General features: G+C 46.3%; 1 protein-coding gene across 1 annotated transcript; it reads right to left on the bottom strand.

Moving 5' to 3' along the window:
- Positions 1-906: 906 nt before the first annotated feature.
- On the bottom strand, positions 907-23437 carry Rpn1 (ribophorin I). Its single transcript, XM_004665110.2, has 10 exons — positions 23155-23437; positions 19870-19934; positions 16658-16964; positions 11880-12089; positions 10663-10855; positions 6216-6315; positions 3970-4108; positions 3715-3834; positions 3049-3294; positions 907-1278 (listed from the first exon to the last, which is right to left on the bottom strand). The coding sequence occupies exons 1-10, from the start codon at positions 23413-23415 to the stop codon at positions 1096-1098; spliced, it is 1824 nt and encodes a 607-aa protein (XP_004665167.1). The 5' UTR covers positions 23416-23437; the 3' UTR covers positions 907-1095.
- Positions 23438-23853: the final 416 nt, after the last annotated feature.

Raw genomic sequence — 23853 nt, 5'->3', positions numbered from 1 at the left:
AGGTTAGCCAGGGCTACAGTGCGACCCCCCACCTTGGGAAAAAAAATGTCAAGACACTTCATTCCACCACTGTTGACCTGATATAAACTACTGGACCTTTCTCTTCTAATACTAATACTAGGCTACATCAGTGTTCCGATATGTAAAATAAATATTTGTCTTGAAAACACTCTAAGGAGCAAATCCATTACTTAATGAACAGAAAGCATTTGATGAATTACCCCAAACTTAAGAATTAAGTTAAGGGGGCTGGAGATGGCTTAGCAGTTAAGGCACTTGCCAGCAAAGCCAAAGGACCCAAGTTTGATCCCCCAGTACCCACAAAAAGCCAGATGCACAAGATGACACATGCATCTGGAGTTCATTTGCACTGTCTAGAGGCCCTGGCATACCCATCCTCTCTCTGTCCCTCCCCAATAATTTTTTTTTTTTTTAAAAAGAAGAGATTTTTTTTTTCAATACAACAAAAGCCAATTTCACGGCCCCTCCTTTATTTCCATTTGGTCACACACACTCTTAAAAACACAGACACACACTCTCTCTCTCTCTCTCTCTCTCACACACACAAAATAACCAGACATTAGGAATTGGGCATAAAGCAGGGCTTATAAGCTGGAAAAAACAACAAAACCCAGCCATCAAAACAAAATACTAATCAATTATTGAAGATACTTTTGTTCAAAACATAAAAGATGGGGTTTTTTGGTGTTTTTTTTTTTTTTTTTTTGAGAGTGACAGAGGAAGAGGCAGGTAGATAGAATGGGCACGTGAGGGCCTCCAGCCACTGCAAATGATCTCCAGACACATGCACCCCCTTGTGCATCTGGCTTACGTGGGTCCTGGAGAATCGAGCCTCGAACCGGTCCTTAGGCTTCACAGGCAAGTGCTTAACGGCTAAGCCATCTCTCCAGCCGTGATGTATTGTTTTTAATGAAAATTTTCTACAGGTTTTCAAAAAAAATTAAAACATAAGGGACAAGCTTCCCGCATTGCCTAAGGCAGGGCCTTCTCTTCTGTGAGGCCTTTTGCAAGTGCCATCCTGGCTCAAGCACCCTCTACCCCATCCATGCCATCTGCAAATGTAAACACCCTGGGCTACAGAGCATCCAGGATGTGGTCGATCTTGGTGACCAACTCTTGGCGCTTTCCTGAGATGAGCTTTTCGTTCTCGATGTACGTGTCCTTCTTGAGCTTGCCAGCCACCAGCCGCTCAGCTTCCACAGCCGACTTCAGCACCAGCTCCTTAACCTGTGCGTCCAGCTTCTGCATTTCACTCACCTGACCAAGGCAAGAGCAGGGTGGTAATTGAGAGCTGTCCTCCCGCCATGTAGTTCCCCAGGATACAAACCCAGAGTCCACAGGGACAGCCACAAATATAACAAAGAGAAGTGCCCAAGGCAGAGGGGCTAGCATGCAGGAGACAAGCCTGGCACCCTCCAATAAGCCACATTCCCTCAAACTGACCCCAGCAACAAGCTGCTCTTCAGTGTGACAACAGCAAAACATGTAGGACCCCAACATGGTCCCAGGCACACAGCAGGACCTAGGAATGTCCATCCTTTCCCTACCCAATAGGGCCAAGGATTGAGTTAAGCCAAAAACCAAAGGCTCATGGGGAGGGTGAAGGCAGACCAGATCACATCCACTGTCACCTGTGTGCCCGGCTCCAGAAAGAAAATAGCAACAGGAACAAATGAGGGGCTCTGCTTTCATAAAGCTGACACAAAAACCCACTTAGCCAGGTGTGGTGGCACACCCACTTATCCTAGCACTTGGGAGGTAGAGGTGGGAAGATTTCTGTGAGTTCCAGGTCAGCCTGGACTAGAGTGAGACCCTACCTTGAAAAACCAAAACATAAAATAAACCCACTTAAGCAAATAAAGGAATCATTTCAGAGTGGTTGGTGCTATAAAGAAAGAAGCTAACAGGGTGAGGAGGGGACAGGGGAACCAGATGAAAGGACGTCCAGGAACTCTGAAGGACACCTCTGTCAGTAGTCATTTTCCTTTCCTACATGAAGAGTGGCAAGTGGGTCTCTTTTTTTTCTGATTTATTTTAATTTATTTATTTATTAGAGACAGAGAGGGAGGAGAGAGTCAGAATGGGTGCACCAGGGCCTCTAGCCACTGCAAATGAACTCCAGACACATGCACCACTCTAGTCCAGGCTGACCTGGAATTCACTATGTAGTCTCAGGGTGGCCTTGAATTTATGGTGATCCTCCTACCTCTGCCTTCCGAGTGCTGGGATTAAAGGTGTGCGCTACCACGCCAGGCAGTGGGTCTCTTAAGTACTGGCAGTCCCTACCTCTTTTCACACTCACACCTCTGTGAAGGACTAGTGACAACCCATTTATAGATGAGAAAACTGAGACAGAGAAACTAGGTAACTTTCCTGAGTTTACAAAGACAGGGTCAGAGCCTGGATTTGAACTCATGATTCTGAAATCTGCTTTAAAAGAAAAAAAATCTGTAGCTTGGTCAATTTTGAGACAGGGTCTCCAAAAGAAAAAGAAAAAGAAAAAAAAAAAAAAAAGAAGAAGAAAATTCATTCAGGAGGCAGAGGTAGGATTGCTGTGAGTTTGAGGCTAGCCTGGAGCTTCGCAGTGAGTTCCAGGTCAGCCCTGGCTAGTGTGAGGCCCTACCTTGAAAGCAACAAGAACAACAAAAAAGGAGACAGTGACTCATCCTTTAGCCCAGGCTAGTCTTGACTTCATTATGTAATCTGAACTGGCCTTCACTAAGATCCTGCTGCCCCAGCTTTTAACTGGTAGAGGCACGGGCACCACCCCCACCCAGCTCAAGTTTAGATTCTTCCCACCATGTTGTAGGCAGAGGGGTCTTGCTTGCTTAGGCTGCTTCAGAAGAGAAGCAGCAGCTCTCACTGCCGGCATGTGGGCAGTCATGCAGGAGAGCAGCAGAGCTGCTTACCAGAGACCCACAGCCAGCACCACCTAACCAGTCACCCCACATACATGTAAGTGAGTGTGAGAGAGCTACCACCCCCCAATGTGGGGCATACAGGGTCACAGCAGTGGCCTACACTCACTCTATCACACAGATCAGAGCCCTCCGTCTTCAGCCTGGACTGCAGCCCTGCAATTTCACTGGTTACAGCCTTGTGCTCTGTCTCCAAACTCTTCTTGCCGCTGTTGAGGGTGGAGATGTCCCGAGACTGTTTGTACCTATTGACAGTCTCGTCAAAGTGTCGGTAGAGGCCTAGCCTCTTGTTGACCAGGGTCAAGACCTGCTCTGTGATGCAGGCCACCTTCATCCTGGCTTCTGCAGCTGGATCCTGGAGGACAGACACACCATGTCAGGTTGGAACTCACTCAACTGATCTTCCAGTGATTTTCCTATCTCAGCTGATGTGAAGTTATTGTGCTTCCAGAACCAAACTTTCCTATCTCAGCTGATGTGAAGTTATTGTGCTTCCAGAACCAAACAAGTCAGGGCACAGGGACTAAACATGAGTGCTGAGATCACAGCCCCAGAGACATAGTACAGGGCTGGGATGCAGCTCAGTGGCAGAGCCCTGTCTGGCATGAGAGAGGCTCTGGAGTGATCTGTTCAGTGTCAACTAGTGGAGTTCCACGGGAGGTAGGGTCTTGCCATCCAAGTCCTGCCTGGGCTCAATGGGGATGACACTGAGGAAACCCATCCCTGAAGACACAAAGACAGCCTGACAAGTACAGGAAAAGAGCAGCAAGAGTACCTTGGTGATGGAAAAGTCCAGGCGAACATAGATGATAACGGTGAAAAACAGGATGTAGAAGGCAGCCACCACCAGCAGGGGCTCCTGCAGCATGAGCACCTTGTTGAAGGTGTAGTGCACCTGGAGAGTGGGATACAGGTGTCAGGGTGGGAAAGTTGGGCCCAAACCACAAAAGACCAACCAAAAAGACTCCCTCCCCCACACTCAGTCTACATGCCCAGGCCTCTGCCTGCAGCAAACATGGGAGCCACTCACCACAATGTCCTGAATGTGCTGCTCAACCAGGTTTCTCTTGTAGGCGACAATCACAGGTCGGCCAAACGTGTCCAGGTAGGTGTAGTGCAGCTCATCTGGGGCTCGGCTAATGTCATAGGGACTGTCGACCTGGATGTTCCTGGAACAGAACACAGTACAACCTCAAATATACCACACTGACCGATGACAGCGTGGGTACAAAAGAATAAGGGGCCATTAGGATAGTGAGTTCACACTCCTCCACTCCATCCCTTCTGATAGCCTGGGTCACCTCAGAACTGTTGGTCCGTTACAAGAAAGCTAGAGATTGCTTCTGCTGGGGCGATGGTCCCTCTCCAATACTCACAGGGACATCACACCCCCAGAGTCACAATAGACACAGCTCTCCAACAATCCACCCTGAGTGTCCTCCAGGACCTGAAGAGTCCCTCAGGAGTTATTCTTTTTTTTTTTATTAACATTTTCCATGATTATAAAAAATATCCCATGGTGATTCCCTCCCCCCACACACACACATACTTTCCCCTTTGAAATTCCATTCTCCTCAGGAGTTATTCTGAATGAGCTCTCCTTCCCTAAGCACAGCCTCTCTCAGAGTTAGGTATTGTTTTGTTCTACCCCAGTCTACTGTCCCTTCTCCTGGTAGGTGGCACATGGTAGTTCTGCTTGGGAAAACAAGTCCTCTCCATTCAACAATCAAGGCACCAGTCATCCTGGCGGTGAGAGTGGACATGTGAACCAAGACAGGCCACACAGACACGGTGACAAGATTGAGATCAGGTAACATAAAAAGTACATCCAGGTGCATTTGCCATGCCAGGAGCAGGTACCCATGAATGCCCATCTGCTCCCACCAAATGGTCTCCTGCAGATGCCCTGGTTCTCCAGTTAGGTTCTTATTTTATGAGCTATTTCTTCCATGTCAAACAGTCCTTGGGCTGGAGAGATGGCTTAGCGGTTAAGCACTTGCCTGTGAAGCCAAAGAACCCTGGTTTGAGGCTTGATGCCCCAGGACCCACGTTAGCCAGATGCACAAGTGGGCGCATGCATCTGCAGCTCATTTACAGTGGCTGAAGGCCCTGGCATGCCCTCTCTATCTGCCTCTTTCTCTCTGTCTGTCGCTCTCAAATAAATTTAAAAACGAACAAAAAAAAAAACAGTCCTTTTGCTTGTTACAAAGACCCCAAGACAGACCTAGGACAGAAAGGAGACATAAGTTCACCATGCTTTCACTTTCTTTTATCAAAATATAAGGGCTGCCTGGCTATTTTGTTATTGTTGTTGCTGGTTTTTTTTTGGGGGGGGGTGAGGGGAGAATTGTTTGTTTGAGGTAGGGTCTCACTCTAGCCCAGGCTGACCTGGAATTCACTATGTAGTCTCCAAGTCACCTCAAACTCATGGCAGTCCTCCTACCCCTGCCTCCCAAGTGCTGGGATTAAAGGTACCCACCACCATGCTCGGCCTTGTTTGGTTTTGAAGCAGGGTCTCACTCTAGCCCAGGCTGATCTGGAACTCACTCTGTAACCCACACTGACCTTGATGCTCCTATCTCAGTCTCCCAGGGCTAAACTTAAAGACATGTGCCACCATGCCCAGTTGCCTGTCTTTATTTTGAGACAAGTCTCAATATATGTAGCGCAGGCTGGTTGCAAACTGGAGATCCTGCGGTCTTAGCCTCCCCAGTGTGAGCACCACCACACCTGGCTTGTCTAACTTTCTTTCCTGGAGAGCATCACCTCATCAGACTCAAGCTGCCTTTTGGATTACTGAGGGAATTCTGGATTCTGCTCCAAGCACACAAAAGAACACGGTTTTCAAAAGATGTCCTAGATAAACCTTGTTCCTTCCTTTGAGTCTAGCTGATTCCTTCCTAGCTTCATTCATAAGGTTTTCTGGAACAGGTTTCTCAGCCAAAACTATTCAATGAACACCTATACTGTGCCCTTAGAACACAGATCCCTCTTTAACCCCCAAAAAGAACCACCAGGGGCTGGGATCTCGAGATGGTTCAGTGACTAAAGGCACTTGCTTGCTAAGCCTGCTGACCCAGGTTCAATTTTTCCAGTCCCTACATAAAGCCAGATACACAAAATGGCACATGCATCTGGAGTTCATTTACAGTGGCAAGAGGCCTTGGTTCATCCACTCTCTCTCTCTCTCTCTATCTTCACAAATAAGCAAATAAATAAAAAATACAAGTTAGTGCCAGAGATACAGGTGGAAGGCAAAGGAGCAGTTGCACTCACTTGGCACCCTCAGGAAGGATGATCTTCACTGTCAGAGAGTCTATCACCTGCTCATCAAACACGTGGTCCACAAACCGCATCTTCAGTGCATACTGGTCACCTGCAGATCAACAAGCACCGGCAGTGATGTGAACAAAGAATTAAACAGCAAACAGGAAATTATGGGATATGAACGGTCTCTTCTCTCACTGAAGGGAGAGGTATCACTCAAGGGCCAGGAGAGGCGCAGGGGACAGGTGTGGTGGTAGCACAGGTTTTAGATCTCCAATTCCCACAGAAAAACAAAGAAACGTAGCAAAACCAAAAACTGTAGACAAACTAGATGGCAAGAGGGACAAAATACCACCAGCCACAAGATGTGCATATCAGTGTCTGTGAGGGAGAAGGAAAGAAGCAACAGGCTAACCAATGGACCCAAGGAGAGAATACAGACAACAGGTTTCCCCAGAAAGCAGAAAAGGTCAGTGTGACAAAAGCTGCTGAAGCTCCAAGGCATCATGGCCCTGTTCAACAAGTGACAGGGGCCTGCAGAGGTCCTCCAGGTCACCTGTCTAGTCTTACAACTCTGAAAGGTCCTCAGAAGACCCCTTCAGAACCAGTGCTCAGCCTGAGGAAGACACTGAGCAGAGTGAAACTTGAGTATGATGGAGATGAAGAGCTATCGGTAACAGCAGAGGCAGGAATGCTCAGAAACAGCCACATAAATGGACCTGCCTTAAAGCAAAAGCACAGGGAGAGTACACGACCACTGAACCAAGCCTGCTCCACGTTCACACTAGATATTAGCGACATGTGGAAACATAAAGGTGTCTCACTCCCAGAAGTTACGCAAGAATGAACTATCACCATCAGAAAGATGGCTTCACAATAGGAAAATATGCCAGGACTCACCCACCAAACCATACAAGTTCTTATCCCAAACAAGCTGGAGGCACAGAGGGGATGACAAAGTGTGCAGCTCACTAGGTTAGGGGCAGGGTTCTCGCTTAGGAAATAACAAGCACCATGAAAGAGCATTCTAAGCCAGAATTTGAAAAATTCTGAAAGACAATCATATAATTTCGAATTAAAAGCAGCATCTTTAAAAATGAAGTCTAACAAGACAGGCATAGTAGTGCATGCCTTTAAGCCCAGCAATCAGGAGGCAGAGGTAGGAGGATCACTGTGAGTTTGAGGCCGCCCTGAGATTACATAGTGAATTCCAGGTCAGCCTGAGACCCTACCTTAAAAAACCAAAAAGAAAAAAGAATGAATAAATGAGGAAGCTAAACTATATGGAATAGCAAACTAGTTAATGCCTCACAGTAAACAGAAGGTGGAGTAAGAGGGTCAAGATCAAGTGTTTACTGCTGAAGACAAGCAAAGACCCAACAGGAAATAAGTGAGCCTTTAAGAAAAACCTCCCGATGCAAATAAATCATATGCAATCCTCCAGTTTTGGACAATAAAACACTCAGGAGCCATAGATCGTTGTTAGAAAATTTTCAGTGCCAGGGATGGGATACCTCCAGTGAGTTGTTGGCCAGGGAGGTCCCTGATTCCGCCAAAACATTATAGGTCACTGCTGAGGCACTTGGTTTCCCACCAGGAATAGATGGTAAGACCCTATTGCTGAAGACTCCACATACTTGGGCTGCAAGGCCACTGAGAAATCCTGCTTTAACTGAGCTGATAACCTCCTCCATGTAGACCAGCTGACAGAAAGCTGGAAGAAGCCATTCTACATGTAGTTCAATGGGAGAAAGAAACCACCAGTGAAGTTACTCAACAATGGACACTGCAAGCCTTATAATTGGTTAGCCAGGCCAACAGGTGCAATAGTGGCACATCTGTCATGGTGGAAACCAACTGCCCTCCAATTGGATTGGAGGCCCGCTCTATGGGGGGTGGGGGAGCAATACATCCCTGATACTGAAAACTTAAAACAGGAGTAGTCATGAGCCCTAGGAGTGTAACATCTGCTGATGTCTGGAAAAATGTATACACTATGATTATCAAACTGCCCAGTAAGGACTTCTCTTAATATTTATACCCTTATATTAATGCTACTCTCACTTTGGGTACAGAATCTTCTCTTTTCAGATGGCAGTGACCTTGGGATGACTCAGAAGGTATTATAGTGCTGGAAAGAAGTGACTGGAGTACTGAGTAACATCTCGATCACACCTTCCAAGGCTCAGGGTCTAATGCAGAAGAGGTGGCGGAAAGAATGTAAGAGCCAAAGGAAGGGTAGGACTCCTTACAGCATGGTCCTCCAGACACAAAATGGCCTGGGTATCCATGACCTCACCGTGCCTGACACTACCTACACAAGACCATCATAAGAGGAGGAAAAGATCATGACATCAAAATAAAAAAGAGAGACTGATTGAGATGGGGAGGGGATATGATAGAGAATGGAATTTCAAAGGGGAAAGTATGGGGGGGAGGGTATTACCATGGGATATTTTTTACAACCATGGAAAATGTTAATAAAAATTGAGAAAAAAAATAAAAGAATTGAAATAAAGCCACAATGAGAAGCAAAAAAAGAAAAAGAAAAACCTCCCAAGAGCCTAAAGTTACAGCTCAGTGAGCACTGTGCACAGGATAGGTGCTGCCAAGCTTAGTCTAGTAAAATGTTAGACTTGAAAGAAAGAAGCTGAGCTGGTGGTACACACCTACAGTCCCCACCCAGCACTCAGGAGGCTGAGGCAGGAGGATCTCAAGTTGTAATAACAAATGACGAGCATAGTGCAGTGGCACATGCCTTTAATCACAGCACTCGGGGGGCAGAAGTAGGAGGATTGCTGTGAGTTTAAGACCAGTCTGGGACTACAAAATGAGTTCCAGGTCAGCCTGTGCTAGAATGAAGCCCTACCCAAAAACAGAAAGAAAAAGGGAAAAAAAAAAAAGCCAGGCATGGTGGCCACTCCCAGCACTTGGGAGGCAGAAGTAGGAAGACTGCCATGAGTTCAAGGCCACCCTGAGACTATGGAATGAAATTTCAGGTCAGCCTAAACTAGAGCAAGACCCTACCTCGGAAAAAAACAAAAGAAAAAAAAGAGTAAAGCATAACTGGTTGCCTCATTAATATGAGGGAATGAATTCAGCATTGCTTCTGCCTTTCACATATCACTGCAATATTGGGGATCAGGGGGCAGGTCTCCTTTTCATTTCTATTATAAACAACAAAGACCTAGAATTACAGCAGAAATTTGCTATCACAAGTACACAAGAGACCTAGGACTTGAACATCACAAAGAAGACACCACACAGACCAGGACCACATGCCTTCTAAGGAAAGGACACATCACCACTTAGATCTCAAAGGAATGGAGCCTGCTCAGAACAAGGGTTGGCTGCCAACTTACAAGAAATAAAGGTAACAGAAGAGGATGCTCACTGCACTGTTATTGAGCAGTCAGCAACCTCCGACTGGGCTACAGCACCAAAGTTCCTTCAACAGAGAAACCATAAAGCAAACAGATGGGGGAAAAAATACTATACATTAAGAGACCAAGACAAACAGTATTTCTAAAACAGCAAAACTTAAATAGTACCTAGAAATACACACTTAGCAATAAGGCCATGAATCAACCTCAAAAACGCGACGACAAAGTCAGAATACCAACTTCTTTGTAAGGAAGACACATAAGGAATTTATTAAGGAGTGTGGCAAATTTGGTCTCTCTCTTTCCTTCCTTTTCAGTTTTTTTTTTTTTTTTTGAAAATTCATTTTGCAGGTAGCTATGTGTGTGCATGTGCAGAGCTTCTTGCCATGACAAACATAAAACAGACACTAATTTTTGCGCCCAGGTTCTATGGTTGGCTTGGGAGTTGAATATAGGCCTACAGGCTTTAAAAACAAGTGTCTTCAATCATTGAACCATCTCTTTCTTTCTTTCTTTTTTTTTTTGGTTGTTTGGAGTAGGGTCTCTCTCACTATAGCTCAGGCTGACCTGGAATTCATTATGTAGTCTCAGAGCGGCCTTTAACTCATGGAGATCTTCCTATCTCTGCCTCCCGAGTGCTGGGATTAAAGGCATGCGCTACCACACCAGGCTTCTTTCTTTCAATATTTTATTTATTTGAATGAGAAAGAGGCAGAGAGAGAGAATGGGCATGCCAGGGAATTCCAGCCAATGCAAACCAACTCCAGACGTATGTACCACTTTGTGCATCTGGTTTACAAGGGTACTGAGGAATTGAACCTGGGTCCTTAAGCTTCACAGGCAAGCACCTTAACCATTAAGCCATCTCTCCAGCCCCCATTTCTCTCTCTTTCTCTTCCTTTCTTTCTTTCTCTTTTATCACACTCTCTCTTTCAATGGGATCTCTGTATGTGGCTCAGATGGCCTTGAATTCCTGTGCTCAAGTGACCCTTAGCCCCCAGTGCAACTGAGATAGCACCCAGCCGCCACACCCAGCTAGCACTTCTATTTTCTCTTCTGTGCTGAACACTCACCCAAATTATAGAGGTATTCGTAGCTTGGGAGGTTGTAGCCAACAATGTAGTGTGTCTTCCAACCGCCAAAGAGAGGAAAGCGAGGCCGGATTTCCATCTCCACAGAGTCATCCAGAATAAGGAGGTGGCTGGTGGAGACGTTGCCAATTTCATCCCGGTAGTACACATCCTGGGCAGCAGCAGGGAGGATGGTCTGTAAGAGAGGGAGCATGCCCTTCTGAGCTCCAGGGAACTCCACAGAGATGAGCTGAGATGCACAAAAGCCTACACCAAGTTCATCAACAGCCCTCACCCTGTCAACATCCTTCAGAACTCTTAACCCTCCCAAGGTGTCTAAAGTTCTAGAAATCACATCTACTTCTCAGTCAAGGGTGCTAAGGAGACAAAATTTTCTAAACAGTAAATGTGTTATCTACAGATATTTTTGTGTATGAGGTTATGCAAAGAAGGAAACTAAAGATGGAAAAAATTACACCAAATTGCTAGTGGAAGGGCTGTAGCAAGGGATTTCTCCACCTAATGCCTCACTGTATCCTCCAAATATACTGATCATGAGAGAGGAAAAGTAGTGCCCTGGTTCACACAGAGAACCCTTCTGTTATATGTGAATACACAAAAATATTTAAAGGGTTTTACTTACAAGACAAAGATACAAACCATATATTCAAGTTACTGTTTTTCTTTAAATAGCCTAAGAAAAAGAAATATATAGAGGTGGGCATGGTGGTACATGCCTATAATACCAGCAGAGGTAGGAGGATCTCCATGAGTTCAAGGCCACCCTGAAATGACGAAGTGAATTCTAGGTCAGCCTGGGCTAGAGTGATATCCTACCTCAAAAACAAAAAATTAAAATTAAAAAAAAAAAAAACCTAAAACTAAAATGTCAGCAATAGCAGTGCTTAGATAGCGATACTAAAAAACATATTCTCTAAAAAACATTATTCCAAGGCCATGTGTAGTGGTGCAGGCCTGTAATACCAGCATTTGGAAGACAGACAGGTGTTCAAGGACAGTCTAAATTACAGAGTGTTACAGAAAACAGCAGGAAAAGATCTACTTACACAAAAAGTAAAGCTTTTTTTTTAAGAGTTTCTTGGAATAAAAGATATTCAAATATGTGACAATTAGTTAACCACAAACAACTATCTATGTATGACTAGTTTCTTAAAGTGGAGAAAGGGCAGCCAGAAAGTCATGGCCAGACACCCTCATACCTTGAAAGAACGGATGGAGGATATCCCACTGTCCGGCTGTCTCTGGTAATCATAGCGGGAGAAAGGCCCTTTCAGCACAGCACCCGTGTGCTTCAGGTCCACGTTTTCCTCCACAGCGATATTGCCCCAGTGGGAGACCTCGATGACGCGGGTCATGCTGGTGATGGTCAGGAAAGGGCTATTATTCTCATAGTGTACTCTGAAAGTATCCTGGACAGGAAGGAAGCAGTTCAAAGTTTAGGCAACAACAAAATCAACACTAGTTGAAAATAAATCATACAGATATAGTGGTCACCATGTACCTAATGTATGCAGGGTCTCGCTCTCTAACCCAGGCTGGGCCCAATTCAGTCATCCTCCTGTCTCAGACTTGTGAGTGCTAGGATTGTAAGTGTGCATCACCACACATAGCTTCTATAAAAATTACTTCTTGCCAGGCGTAGTGGCACATGCCTTTAATTCCAGCACTCGGGAGGTAGAGGTAGGAGGATTGCTGAGAGTTCGAGGCCACCTTGAGACTACACAGTAAATTCCAGGTCAGCCTGGGCTAAAGCAAGACCCTACCTCGAAAAACAAAACAAACAAACTTCTTAGCTAGGCATGATGATTTGCACCTGTAATACCAGGATTCAGAAGGCTAAGGCAGGAGGATCACCTCAAGTTCAAGGCCAGATTAAACTACAGAGTAAAACCCTGTCTCAAATGAAACAAAAAATTAAGCCTGGTGTGGTGGTGTACATCTTTAATCCCAGCAATTGGAGAGGCAGAGTTCAAGGCAAGCCTGTGAGTACAGGGTGAGAGCTCCAGTCTGGGCTAGAACAAGACCCAACCTCAAATATAAATAAATTTTAAAACAAGAACCTCTCCTGCTGATGAGTGAACCCAGGGTCTTAAGGCACTGCAAGGACATGTTCTCCCTCTGAGCTGTGTGGTACCAGCAGTGTGAAGCTTCAGTTTCTCCACAGCTCTGCCAGTGCAGGCACCAAGCACTAACAGTTACGACCTAAGCCTAAAACCGTCTTGTGGATTTGAGAGTAAATGGGAACTATAAGAGCAAACATAGAGCCAAGGTGTGGTGGCGCACACCTTTAATCCAGCACTCAAGAGGCAGAGGTAGGACTGCCATGAGTTTGAAGCCAGCCCAAGACTACATAATGAATTCCAGGTAAGCTTGCGCCAGAGTGAGTCTCTACCTTGAAAAAAATAAGGAGGGGCTAGAAAGATGACTTAGCAGTTAAGGCGCTTGCCCGCAAAGCCAAATAACCCAGGTTCAATGCCCTAGGACCCACGTACGCCAGATGCACAGGAGGTGCATACATCTGCAGTTTGTTTGCTGCAGCTGGAGACCCTAGTGTACCTATTATCGCTCTCTCATTCTATCTGCCTCTCCATCTCTCAAATAAGGAAGAAAAAAAAAAAAGAGTAAACAGAATATGTCTGTCTTACCCTCTACATGGACTTTGGAAAGAATGGTGTTTTTCTCAATCTTTGGTCTTACACATTTCTCTAGAGTTATAGACATGTTCATAAAAGGGAACTGGGAGCTAGAAAGAAGGTTCAGTAGTGAAAAGCACTTTCTTTTTAAGGCCTGTTGGCCTGGATTTGATTCTCCAATACCCACATAAAGCCAAATACAAGGTGGCACTTTCACCTGGAGTCTGTTTGCAGAGGCAAAATGTCCTGGCATGCTCATACACTCACCTCCCACCCCCACAAATAAAATTTTTTAAAGGGAATCGGGGGCTGGAGAGATGGCTTAGTGGTTAAAGCACATGCCTGCGAAGCCTAAGGACCCAGGTTCAATTCTCCAGGTCCCATGTAAGCCAGATGCACATGGTGGCACGTAAGTTTGGAGTTCCTTTGCAGTGGCTAGAGACCCTGACACGCTCATATTCTCCCTCTCCCTCTCCCCCTCCCTCCCTCCCTCCCTCCTTCCCTCCCTCTCTCTCTCTCTCTCTCTCTCTCTCTCTCTCTCTCTCTCTCCCCCCCCTCCCTCCCTCTAATAAGTAAATAAATATCTTTAAAAAACAAAAGGGGGGCTGGAGGGACAGTTTAGTAGTTAAGGCACTTGCCTTCAGAGCCAAAGGACCCAGGTTCAATTCCCCAGGACCCATGTACGCCAGATGCACATGGCACATGCATCTGGGTTTGTTTGCAGTGGCTGGATGTCCTGGCATGCCCATTCTCTCTCTGTCCCTCTATCTATTTGTCTCAGAAACAAAAATAAATAAATGAAATATTTTTAAAAATAAACAAACAAACAAAAGGGTATTGGAACTATCAAATGACCAAAGAGTCATCTATTCTGTCCCCATACTGGAGATTAAACCCAGGGATTAAAGGTGTGTGCCACCAGGCCTGGTAATATTTAAAGGTTTTATGGTGTTTGTTCTGTTTGTTTTGAAAACAGGGTCTCACTATTTAGCCAGATGGGCCTCAAAATCACTCTCCCTCCACCTCTTAAGTGCTAGTATTACAAGCAACTCCTAGCAGGGCAAGCTTAAGAATGCTCATGTTTGGGCTGGGGAGATGACTCAGCAGTTAAAGGTGCTTGTCTGCAAAGATTGTCAGCCTCAGTTCAATTCCCCAGTACCCATGTAAAGGCAGATGCACAGAGTACTGCATGCATCTGGAGTTAGTTTGCAGTGACTAGAGGCCCTGGAACATGCATGTTCTCTCACCTCAAAAAAAACTTTTTTTATTTCATGTTTCAGGCTGGAGTGATGGCTTAGGGGTTGAGGAGCTTGCCTGCAAATCCTAAGAACCTAGGTTCGATTCCCTAGAACCCTTGTAAGCCAGATGCATATGGTGGCATATGTATCTGTAGTTCGTTTGCAGTGGCTAGAGGCCCTAGTGTGTCCATTCTCTCTCCCTGAGAGAGGGAGAAAGAGAGGGAGAGAAGGATCCTCCTACCTCTGCCACCCAAGTGCTGGGATTAAAGGTGTGCAACACCGCACCTGGCTATCTATCTATCTATTTTTTTATTTCATGTTTTGAGTCAAACCTGAGGATTCATGCTTATAACAACAACATTATGGAAGGCTGAGGGAGGAGGACTGCCACAAATTTGAGGCCAGCAGGGGCAATGTGGCAAGAAAATCACAAAGTGAATTCTAGGTCAGCCTGAGCCAGAGCAAGACCTTACCTCAAAAAAAAAAAAAAAATAGTAGCTCATGCTTATTGAGGTAAGGGAATCACTGTGGGTTCAAGAATAGCAAGGGCTACAGAGTTTCAGACCAAACTAGATGCTGTCTCAAAAAATTCTTAAAAGGGACAAAGGGGCTGGAGGGATGGCTTAGTGGTTAAAGCGTTTGCCTGCAAAGCCAAAGGACCCAGGTTTGATTCCCCAGGACCCACGTTAGCCAGATGCACAAGGGGGTGCAAGCATCCAGACTTCGTTTGCAGCAGCTGGAGGCCCTGGAGTGGCCTATTCTCTCACTCGCTCTCCCTCTTTCTCAGTCAAATAAATAAGTAAAAATTTTAAAAATGACTTGTTAAAAAAGAGGGATAGAGGAAATGTCTCAGCAGTTAAAAAGAAAAACAAAAACTTTTTAAGGGCTAGAGAGATAGATGATTTAGCAGTTAAGGCACTTGTCTGCAAAGCCAAAGGACCCAGGTTCAATTCCCTAGGACCCACATAAGCCAGATGCACAAGGGGGTGCATGCATCTGGAGTTCGTTTGCAGTGACTGGAGGCCCTCATGTGCCCATTCTCTCTCTCTCTCTCTCTCTCTGTCCGTCTCCGTCTCTCTCTCTCTAAAATAAATAAGTAATAAAATATATTTTAATTTTTTTTTTGTTTTTTTTTTTTTGAGGTAGGGTCTCACTCTAGCCCAGGCTGACCTGGAATCCACTATGGAGTCTCAGGGTGGCCTTGAACTCACAACGATCCTCTTACCTCTGCCTTCCAAGTGCTGGGATTAAAGGCGTGCGCCACCACGCCCAGCTTATAAAATATATTTTAAAAAACTTTTAAAGTGAGAGGGAGCAGTAGAGAAGTGAAAGGGGAAAAAGGTGGGGGGAAAAAAAAAGAAACTAGGACAGCTGAAGCAGCAAGAGAAGAATGATAATTTAACATCATGAAAACCAAATGAGGGGCAGGAAAGATGGCTTAGCAGTTAAGTTAAGCACTTGCCTGTGAAGCCTAAGGACCCCAGTTCAAGGCTCAATTCCCCAGACCCATGTAGGCCAGATGCACAAGGTGGCACATGTATCTGGAGTTCATGTGCAGTGGCTGGAGGCCCCGATGCACCCATTCTCTCTCTCTGCCTCTTTCTTTCTGTCTGTAGCTCTCAAATAAATAAATAAAAATAAACAAAACAATGTTTTAAAGTTTAAAAAAAAAATGAAAGGCAGGGCTTCATTAAGCCAGTCTCTCTACCTTCAAAGGCTTGAAACGTTCTATAGTAACAACACTTTTTTCCTGGTATGTGTGGCACCCCATGGGTATTCATGCAGAGGTCAGGGGAGGACAGCAGACATCATCCTCTATCACTCTTTTGTCATATTTCCTTGAGCCAGTGTGTCTCAATGAACCTCCTTTTTTGGTTAGAGTGATTGACCAATGAGCCCCAGTGATCCTCTTGTCTCTGCCTCCCTCAGTACTGGAGTTACAGGAAGGCACAGCCATGCCTGGCTTTTTACATGGATTCTAGGGATCAACTCAGGTCCTTATGCTTGCTCAGCAAGCACTCCTCCCCATGGAGCCATATCCCCAGCCCCCACAATAACCCAAGCCTGTCAGTTGACAGTCACTATGAGATGGTCTCTGACACCTACCTGACTATAGGCAGGGACATCTTTGAACGGCCCATAATCCAAGATGTCTTCAGAACGTGTGGGGTTCCCCAGCTTTGTGTAGCTCTCCACATTTCGGGAGGCAAGTTTCACATGCATAGTCTCGGTCTTCGTTGGATAGGGAGAGTAAAAATAATGGTTGCCCTCAAAGACCACAAACTGTTTCTCTGACTGGGTGATCTGGGTTGGATATGGCTGAAGCACATGGGTGTAGACAGTTTCCACAACAACTGAGATCTTGGTCCCAGGATCAAGAGCAACTGGGAGCTTGACTGTGAAGAATCTCCCACTAAAGGAAGGAAGAAGAAAATTAAGATTACAGAAACTAGGCCGGAGAGATGGCTTAGCAGTTAAGCACTTGCCTATGAAGCCTAAGGACCCTGGTTCAAGGCTCAGTTCCCCAGACCCACCTCAGCCAGATGCATGCATGCATCTGGAGTTCGTCTGCAGTGGCTGTAGGCCCTGGAATGCCCATTCTCTCTCTCTCTCTCTCTCTCTGCCTCTTATTATTTTCTCTCTCTCTCTCTCTCTGTCTGTCACTCTCAAACAAACAAACAAAAAAGATTATGGAAACTAAAGATATCTAGCAGTTCAAGGTCACACTGAATTCTATGCTCAGGATTAAAGGCAAGCACCTTGAGGGCACTGCTTTAAACCTTTGAAAACAGACAATGAGGGGTTCATCTCAGAGGTTTTTTTCAAGGCAGGGTCTGACTCCAGTTCAGGGTGACCTGGAACTCACTCTGTAACCCCAGGCTGGCCTCAAACTCATAGGCATCTATCTTCCAACCTGCCTCCCAAGTGCTGGAATTCAAGGCAAGCACCACCACACCTGGCTACAGGTTTTGTTTATAACAGCAGGAGTATGAAAGCTACCACAGCCAGACATAGTGGCACACACCTTTCCTAGTACTGGAGGGGTGGAGGGAAAGAGATGCACAAGTTCAAGGACACTTCTGGCTACAGAGGAGGACCCTGTCTCAAAAAGCAAACAAGGGTCGGGCATGGTGGCGCATGTCTTTAATAATCCCAGCACTTGGAAGGCAGAGGTAGAGGTAGTAGGATCGCCATGAGTTCAAGGCTACCTTGAGACTACATAGTAAATTCCAGGTCAGCCTGGGCTAGAGTGAGACCCTACCTCGGAAGTGGGGGTGGGGGGGAAGCACACAAGGGCTGGAGAGATTGCTCAGTGGTTGAGGTGCTTGCCTGAAAAACCTAATGACCCAGGTCCCAGATTCAATACCCCAGTGCCCATGTAAAGACATATGCAAAAGGTGATGCATGCACCTGGAGTTTGTTTGCAGTGACTGCAGGCCCTGGCATGCCCATTCTCTTCTTTCTTTTCTTTTCTTTTCTTTTCTTCCCTCTTCCTTACTCCCTCCCTCCCTCCCCTTCTCCACCACCACCCCCCCCCGCTTGCAAATAAATATTTTCTTTTAAAAAAGCAATGCCAGGCATGGTGGTACAAGCCTTTAATCCCAGCACTGGTAAGACAATGGTGGGGGTATTGCCATGAGTTCAAGGCCACCCTGAGAGTACACAGTGAATTCTAGGTCAGCTTGGGCTAGTGCAAGACCCAACTCAACCCCCCCGCAAACAAAAAAATGTTAAGTGCTTGGATTTATGTATGTTTATTAGCAGGGAAAGATGTGCACATGCAATGCAAACACAAAAATCAATTTTATTAATGACCCTGTGATTTCAGTTTTTGTTGTTTTAGTTTTGTATGGGGCTAGGGGTGGATGCACACTAATATATACTCTTCACTGAGCGGTACCTGGACCTGACTCCATCTTGCAGTACATTAATGTGCCCATGTATGAGAAGGAAGGATTTCAATCAACACATGCACTGCTCTGATACTCTCTCAGGATAGTCTTACCCCATGTCATCTTAATCCTGGTCCTGAACTCTCAACTCAGTTTATTATTTTATTTATTTTTGTTTTTTTGTTTGTTTGTTTGTTTGTTTTTTGTTTTTCGAGGTAGGGTCTTGTTCTAGCCCATGCTGACCCCATGCTGACCTGGAATTCACTATGTAGTCTCAGGGTGGCCTCAAACTCACAGCGATCCTCCTACCTCTGCCTCCCAAGGGCTGGGATTAAAGGTGTGCGCCACCATGCCCGGCTTCAACTCAGTTTTTACATATTTACAAGAGCTCTTTTGACCACCCCAAAGGTAGCTCAATACAACTGTACCAACCCCACCAAACCCCTAACTGTGTGAACATCAATCATCTAGCTAATTCTAAACTAGACACCTCAGGTATATTCTGACACCTCTCTTCCCAAACAACTGGTCAATCCTTCCTCAGAAATGCCCATCAGGGGAAAAGCAGAGCAGGGTAGCGCACACCTTTAATCCCAGCATTTGGGAGGCAGAGGTAGGAGGATTGCTGTGAGTTCAAGGCACCCTGAGACTACAGAGTGAATTCCAGTTCAGCCTGAGCTACAGTGAGACCCTACCTTGGAAAGACAAAGCCCATCAGGGGCTGAGGAGATGTCTTTGTGATTAAGGTGTTTGCCTGCAAAACCTAAGAACTCATGTTCCAATTCCCCAGTCCTACGTAAGCCAGATGCACAAGGTGTCAAAAGTGCGCAAGGTTGCACATGCACACAAAGTGGCACATGCATCTGGAGTTCGATTACAGTGGTTGGGGCCCTGGTACTTCTCTCTTTCTCACTCTTGCTCTTGTTCTCACATTAAAAAGAAAGGGAGGGCTGGAGAGATGGCTTAGCGGTTAAGGGCCTGCCTGTGAAGCCTAAGGACCCCGGTTCCAGGCTTGGTTCCCCAGGTCCCACGTTAGCCAGATGCACAAGGGGGCGCATGCATCTGGAGTTCGTTTGCAGAGGCTGGAAGCCCTGGTGCGCCCATTCTCTCTGTCTCCCTCTATCTGTCTTTCTCTCTGTGTCTGTCGCTCTCAAATAAATAAATAAATAATTTTAAAAAAAAAAAAGGGAAAGGGAAAGGGAAAGGGAAAGGGAAAGGGAAAGGGAAAGGGAAAGGGAAAGGGAAAGGGAAAGGGAAAGGGAAAGGGAAGGAAAGGAAAGGAAAGGAAAGGAAAGAAATGCCTATCAGGTCTATGGCCATACCACCCTGAATGTGCCCAATCTGGTCTGATCTCAGAAGCTAACCAAGTTGGGGCCGGGTTAGTACTTGCATGGGAGAAATGCCTATCAGAATTTGGCAGCTTACCTTTTCCCCTTAATTTTGGTTTCTCGTACTTCCAGATTGTTCTCTTCCTCATCTTCTCCCCTCACCTGTGGAAGAAAAAGTAGTTTATTGTTCCAGTTATAAACTTTGAGTCAATAATTAACCATCTCAGAACATCTCCAGTAAAGTATCCAAAAGAACCAGGCATGGTGGCACAAGCTTTTAATCCCAGCACTCAGAAGGCAGAACTAAGAGGATCGCTGTGAGTTCAGGCCAGCCTGAGACTACATAGTGAATTGCAGATCAGCCTAGGCTACAGCAAGAACCTACCTGGAGGCAGAGGGGGGAAAGCAGCCAAAAAACCAGGATTTTTCAAAGATTAATATTTGGTTTTGGTAGTGTTAAGAAGTGACAGAGGAGTGCTCAGCACTGAAATATCTCTATCACACCTTCCAAGGTTCAGGGCCCATTGCGGAATAGGTGGCAGAAAGAATTAAAGTACCAAAGTATGGGTAGGACTCCTCCCAACGTGCTCCTCCAGATACAAAATGGCCAGGATATCCATGACCTCACAGTGCCTGATACTACCTACACAAGACCATCATAATAGGAGGAAAAGATGATGACACCAAAATAAAAGAGACTGATCAAAAGGGGGAAGGGATATGAAGGAAAGTGAAGTCTCAAAGGAGAAAATGGGGGAAGGGAAGGAATTATCATGGGTTATTGTCTACAATTATGGAAGTTGTCAATTAAAAAAAAAAAGAAATTAAAAAAAAGACTACATAGTGAATTCCAGGTAAGCCTGGGCTAGAGTGAGACCCTACCTTGAAACTCCCCCACCCCAAAAAACATGTGCAAGCACAGAATATAAGTATCATTTAATGAGGTAAGTGTCCCACCCATCACCAGAAGTCTTATTTGCTCCCACAAAAGTAGCAGTGGCAAAGCCCTTAGGGCCACTGTGTATGGCACACTCCCACACATGTGCATTTTGCTGCCAAAGGACTTACTTTACTGTAAGGAGGTTATAATGAGCAGGTTGTAGAAACTTCCCAAGGAGGTATCTTAAATCACAAACTGTAAAGGAAACTTGACCAGCCTAACTTCACACACATACACCCCAAAGATATTAGCACTACTTTCTAATACTGAAGTAGTGACTCCTGATGGAGTACATAGAGCTATACAGGTTCTGTGTGGTGCTGAGAATGGCACCCATCTCCTGGTGAAGCTAAGCATAGGCTTTACCACTGCACTACACCCAGCTCAAGAGGAAATTATTTTTCCTTCCTTGTTGGGGGGGAGACAGGGGGTGGTTCCAAGGTAAGGTCTCACTCTAGCCCAAGCTGACCTGGAATTCACTTTGTAGCATCAAGCTAGCCTAGAACTCACAATGATCCTCCTATATCTGCCTCCCAAATGCTGGGATTAAAGGCAAGCGCTACCATGCCTGGCTCTTTCACTTTAAAAAAAAAAAAAAAATCCCCACCCCCACAATGACTGACTGCTGCTCTCACTTCTCATAACCCACAACTCCATGGTGAATACCAGAAATCCCACTGAGGAGGGCCTTCAGCGGATGGGGGCAGGGAGGAGGGAAATACTACCTACACATGATGTATCAAATCAGAGTGTCTACCTAATGAAAAAAAATCATTTGTGAGCAGAGGGAACGAGACAGAGAAAAAATGGGCATGACAGGGCCTCTTGCTACTAAAAATAATGTTTAGATGATGCATCATTGGAGAGTCAAATATGGGCTGGCAGGCTTTGCAAGCAAGTGTCTTTAACCTCTAAGTCATCTCCCCAGATGCCTCTTTTTTCCTGACAAGGTCTCATGTTGTCCAAGCTGGCCTTGAACTCCATATGTAGCTTAGGATAACCTTGACTCCCTGAGTCATCTCTTCAGACCTAAATAAATAAAGTTTTAAACATCTTTCCAGAAACATCTAAGTAAAAATTGTTTCAAGCATGGACATTTCAGCAACATTATCTCTAAACTCAGTTTATAGCTCCACACACAGTCCAGAGAATGTGGTGTGCTTTTAAGAAATATACTGTAATAACTGTCTTCTCCCAGTCAATAACTGGGTAATCATTTAATGAGTACTGTTTAACAAAAATAGTAATAAATGTCAGGCGTGGTGGTGCACGCCTTTAATCCTAGCACTAGGAAGGCAGACGTAGGAGGATCACATTGAGTTCAAGGCCACCCTGAGACTACATAATGAATTCCAGGTCAGCCTGAGCTACAGTGAGACCCTACCTCAAAAAACCAAAAAAGTAATAAAAATGTGGTGGCACATGCCTTCCCAGCAATTGGGAAGCAGAGGGTAGGAGGATTGCAGAGAGTTCAAGATCTGCCAGAGACCACACAGTGAATTCCAGGTCAGCCTGGACTACAGCAAGACCCTACCTCAACCCACCCCCCCCCCAAGAAAAAAAGCAAACCTGTTTGTGTGCATTCCCTGTATTCCCAAAGCCAACATCTCCCTTCGCTGAGAGCTGTAAATGTGTTCACAGAAAGACCTGGAGGTGTACCATTCAGAAGTGGGATGCACCTTTCTGAGCAGCATCAAAGGGCTTATATGACTTGTGGGAGTTCTCAAACTTTAAGTTTGAAATTTTTTAGAATAGTTTTATTTATTTGAGAGAGACAGAAAATGGATGTGCCAATGCCTCCTGCTGCTGCAACTCCAGAAGCATGCATCTGGCTTTATGTGGGTACGAGGGAATTGAACTCAGGCTATCAGGCTCTGCAAATCCTTGAGTCACCTCTCCCTCCTCAGAAGTTTGAACATTTACAAAGTATTTATGAGCAACTTTTGGAGGCGTGTTTCATTAACAAGGGTTTCAGAATGTGACAAATTTGAAAACCTTTTCCATTACTGAATGCTGGTAGTGTCCGGAGAAATACCTACACCAGACCAGACACCACATTCAAGGAATTCGACTCTTCATACTCATTTATTCAGTCCTGCACTATGCCTGCAAGTGTACTGGAAAGTAAGTTTTGTGCACGCACCAGTCAGGCACCTGTCCTGGGATTAGCTAGGGGGGACATCGCCAGCCCCGCTCCCTGGAGAGTCCAGGCAGGGGTCGCAGGGACTCCAGAGGGTGTCCGGAAGGCGGACCCCGGGCTCTGAGGGCAGTGCTGACGTGTCCGCAACCAGCGGGAAGACGAGGGCTACAGGGGAGACGGACCCCAACCTGTGGACCCCCCCACCAGCCCATCTCTCCAAGTGCGTGCCCTACCTCCCCACGGGTGCCCATCCTCCCCGCGGGTCCCCGACCCACCCCTTCGCGGGTCCCGTCCGCGCTCACCTGCACGCTGAGGTGCGCCAGCCGCGCCTCGAGTTCGGGCTCCAGCGCCAGCAGGAAGGAGGTGGCTCTCGACGTGGAGCCGCCGCCCGGGTACGCCAGGACCACCTCGGCCGTCACCTTGGCCAGGTGGCTGCTCAGGTCCACCATACGCTTCACGTCCTCGTTGACCAGCGGCGGAGCCTCGGAGGAGGCGCTGCCGGGCACCGGGGCCCAGGCCCCGAGCCACAGGAGCAGCAGCAGGCCAGCGGCGGACGCCTCCATGACCGCACGAGCAGAGCGCCGGCGACGCCCGCCCCGCCCCCGCCACGGCGCAACCGCTGATTGGCTGGCGGCGCCACAAGATGGAGGTGGGCCGGGAAGGACCCCCCGTCTCCGGGGCAACCGGGCGGTCCCTGGGCGCCTGATAGAAAACCTCAGAGTGCTGTCCTCAATCATTACTTAGTACTAGCCCGCGCTACCTGATCCTGGCAGAAGGGATCCTTGCCTAACTCCATGCTGTGCAGTAACACGGCCCCACCCCTGCTCAGACTATTCACACTAGCTAATGCAAAGGATGAAAGGAAAGGGAGGGCATGTTCCTTCCCTAAAGAGTAGAAATCAAAAAATTATTGCCTGCAGGCCAACAACCAGTCAATAAAGTTTTATTGCAACACAGTCACATCCATTCATTTGCATGTAGCTATAACTGCTTTCACACTA

This window comes from Jaculus jaculus, chromosome 6 (assembly GCF_020740685.1).
Source record: "Jaculus jaculus isolate mJacJac1 chromosome 6, mJacJac1.mat.Y.cur, whole genome shotgun sequence".
Taxonomy (NCBI): domain Eukaryota; kingdom Metazoa; phylum Chordata; class Mammalia; order Rodentia; family Dipodidae; genus Jaculus; species Jaculus jaculus.
This window is presented reverse-complemented; position numbering and strand designations above follow the sequence as displayed.

Coding starts and splice junctions, on each gene's coding strand:
- Rpn1 (XM_004665110.2), bottom strand. CDS start 23,415: ATGGAGGCGTCCGCCGCTGGCCTGCTGCTGCTCCTGTGGCTCGGGGCC. Junction 19,935..23,154: donor TGGCGCACCTCAGCGTGCAG/GTGAGCGCGGAC, acceptor TTTCTTCCACAG/GTGAGGGGAGAAGATGAGGA. Junction 4,109..6,215: donor ATCCTTCCTGAGGGTGCCAA/GTGAGTGCAACT, acceptor GTTCTGTTCCAG/GAACATCCAGGTCGACAGTC.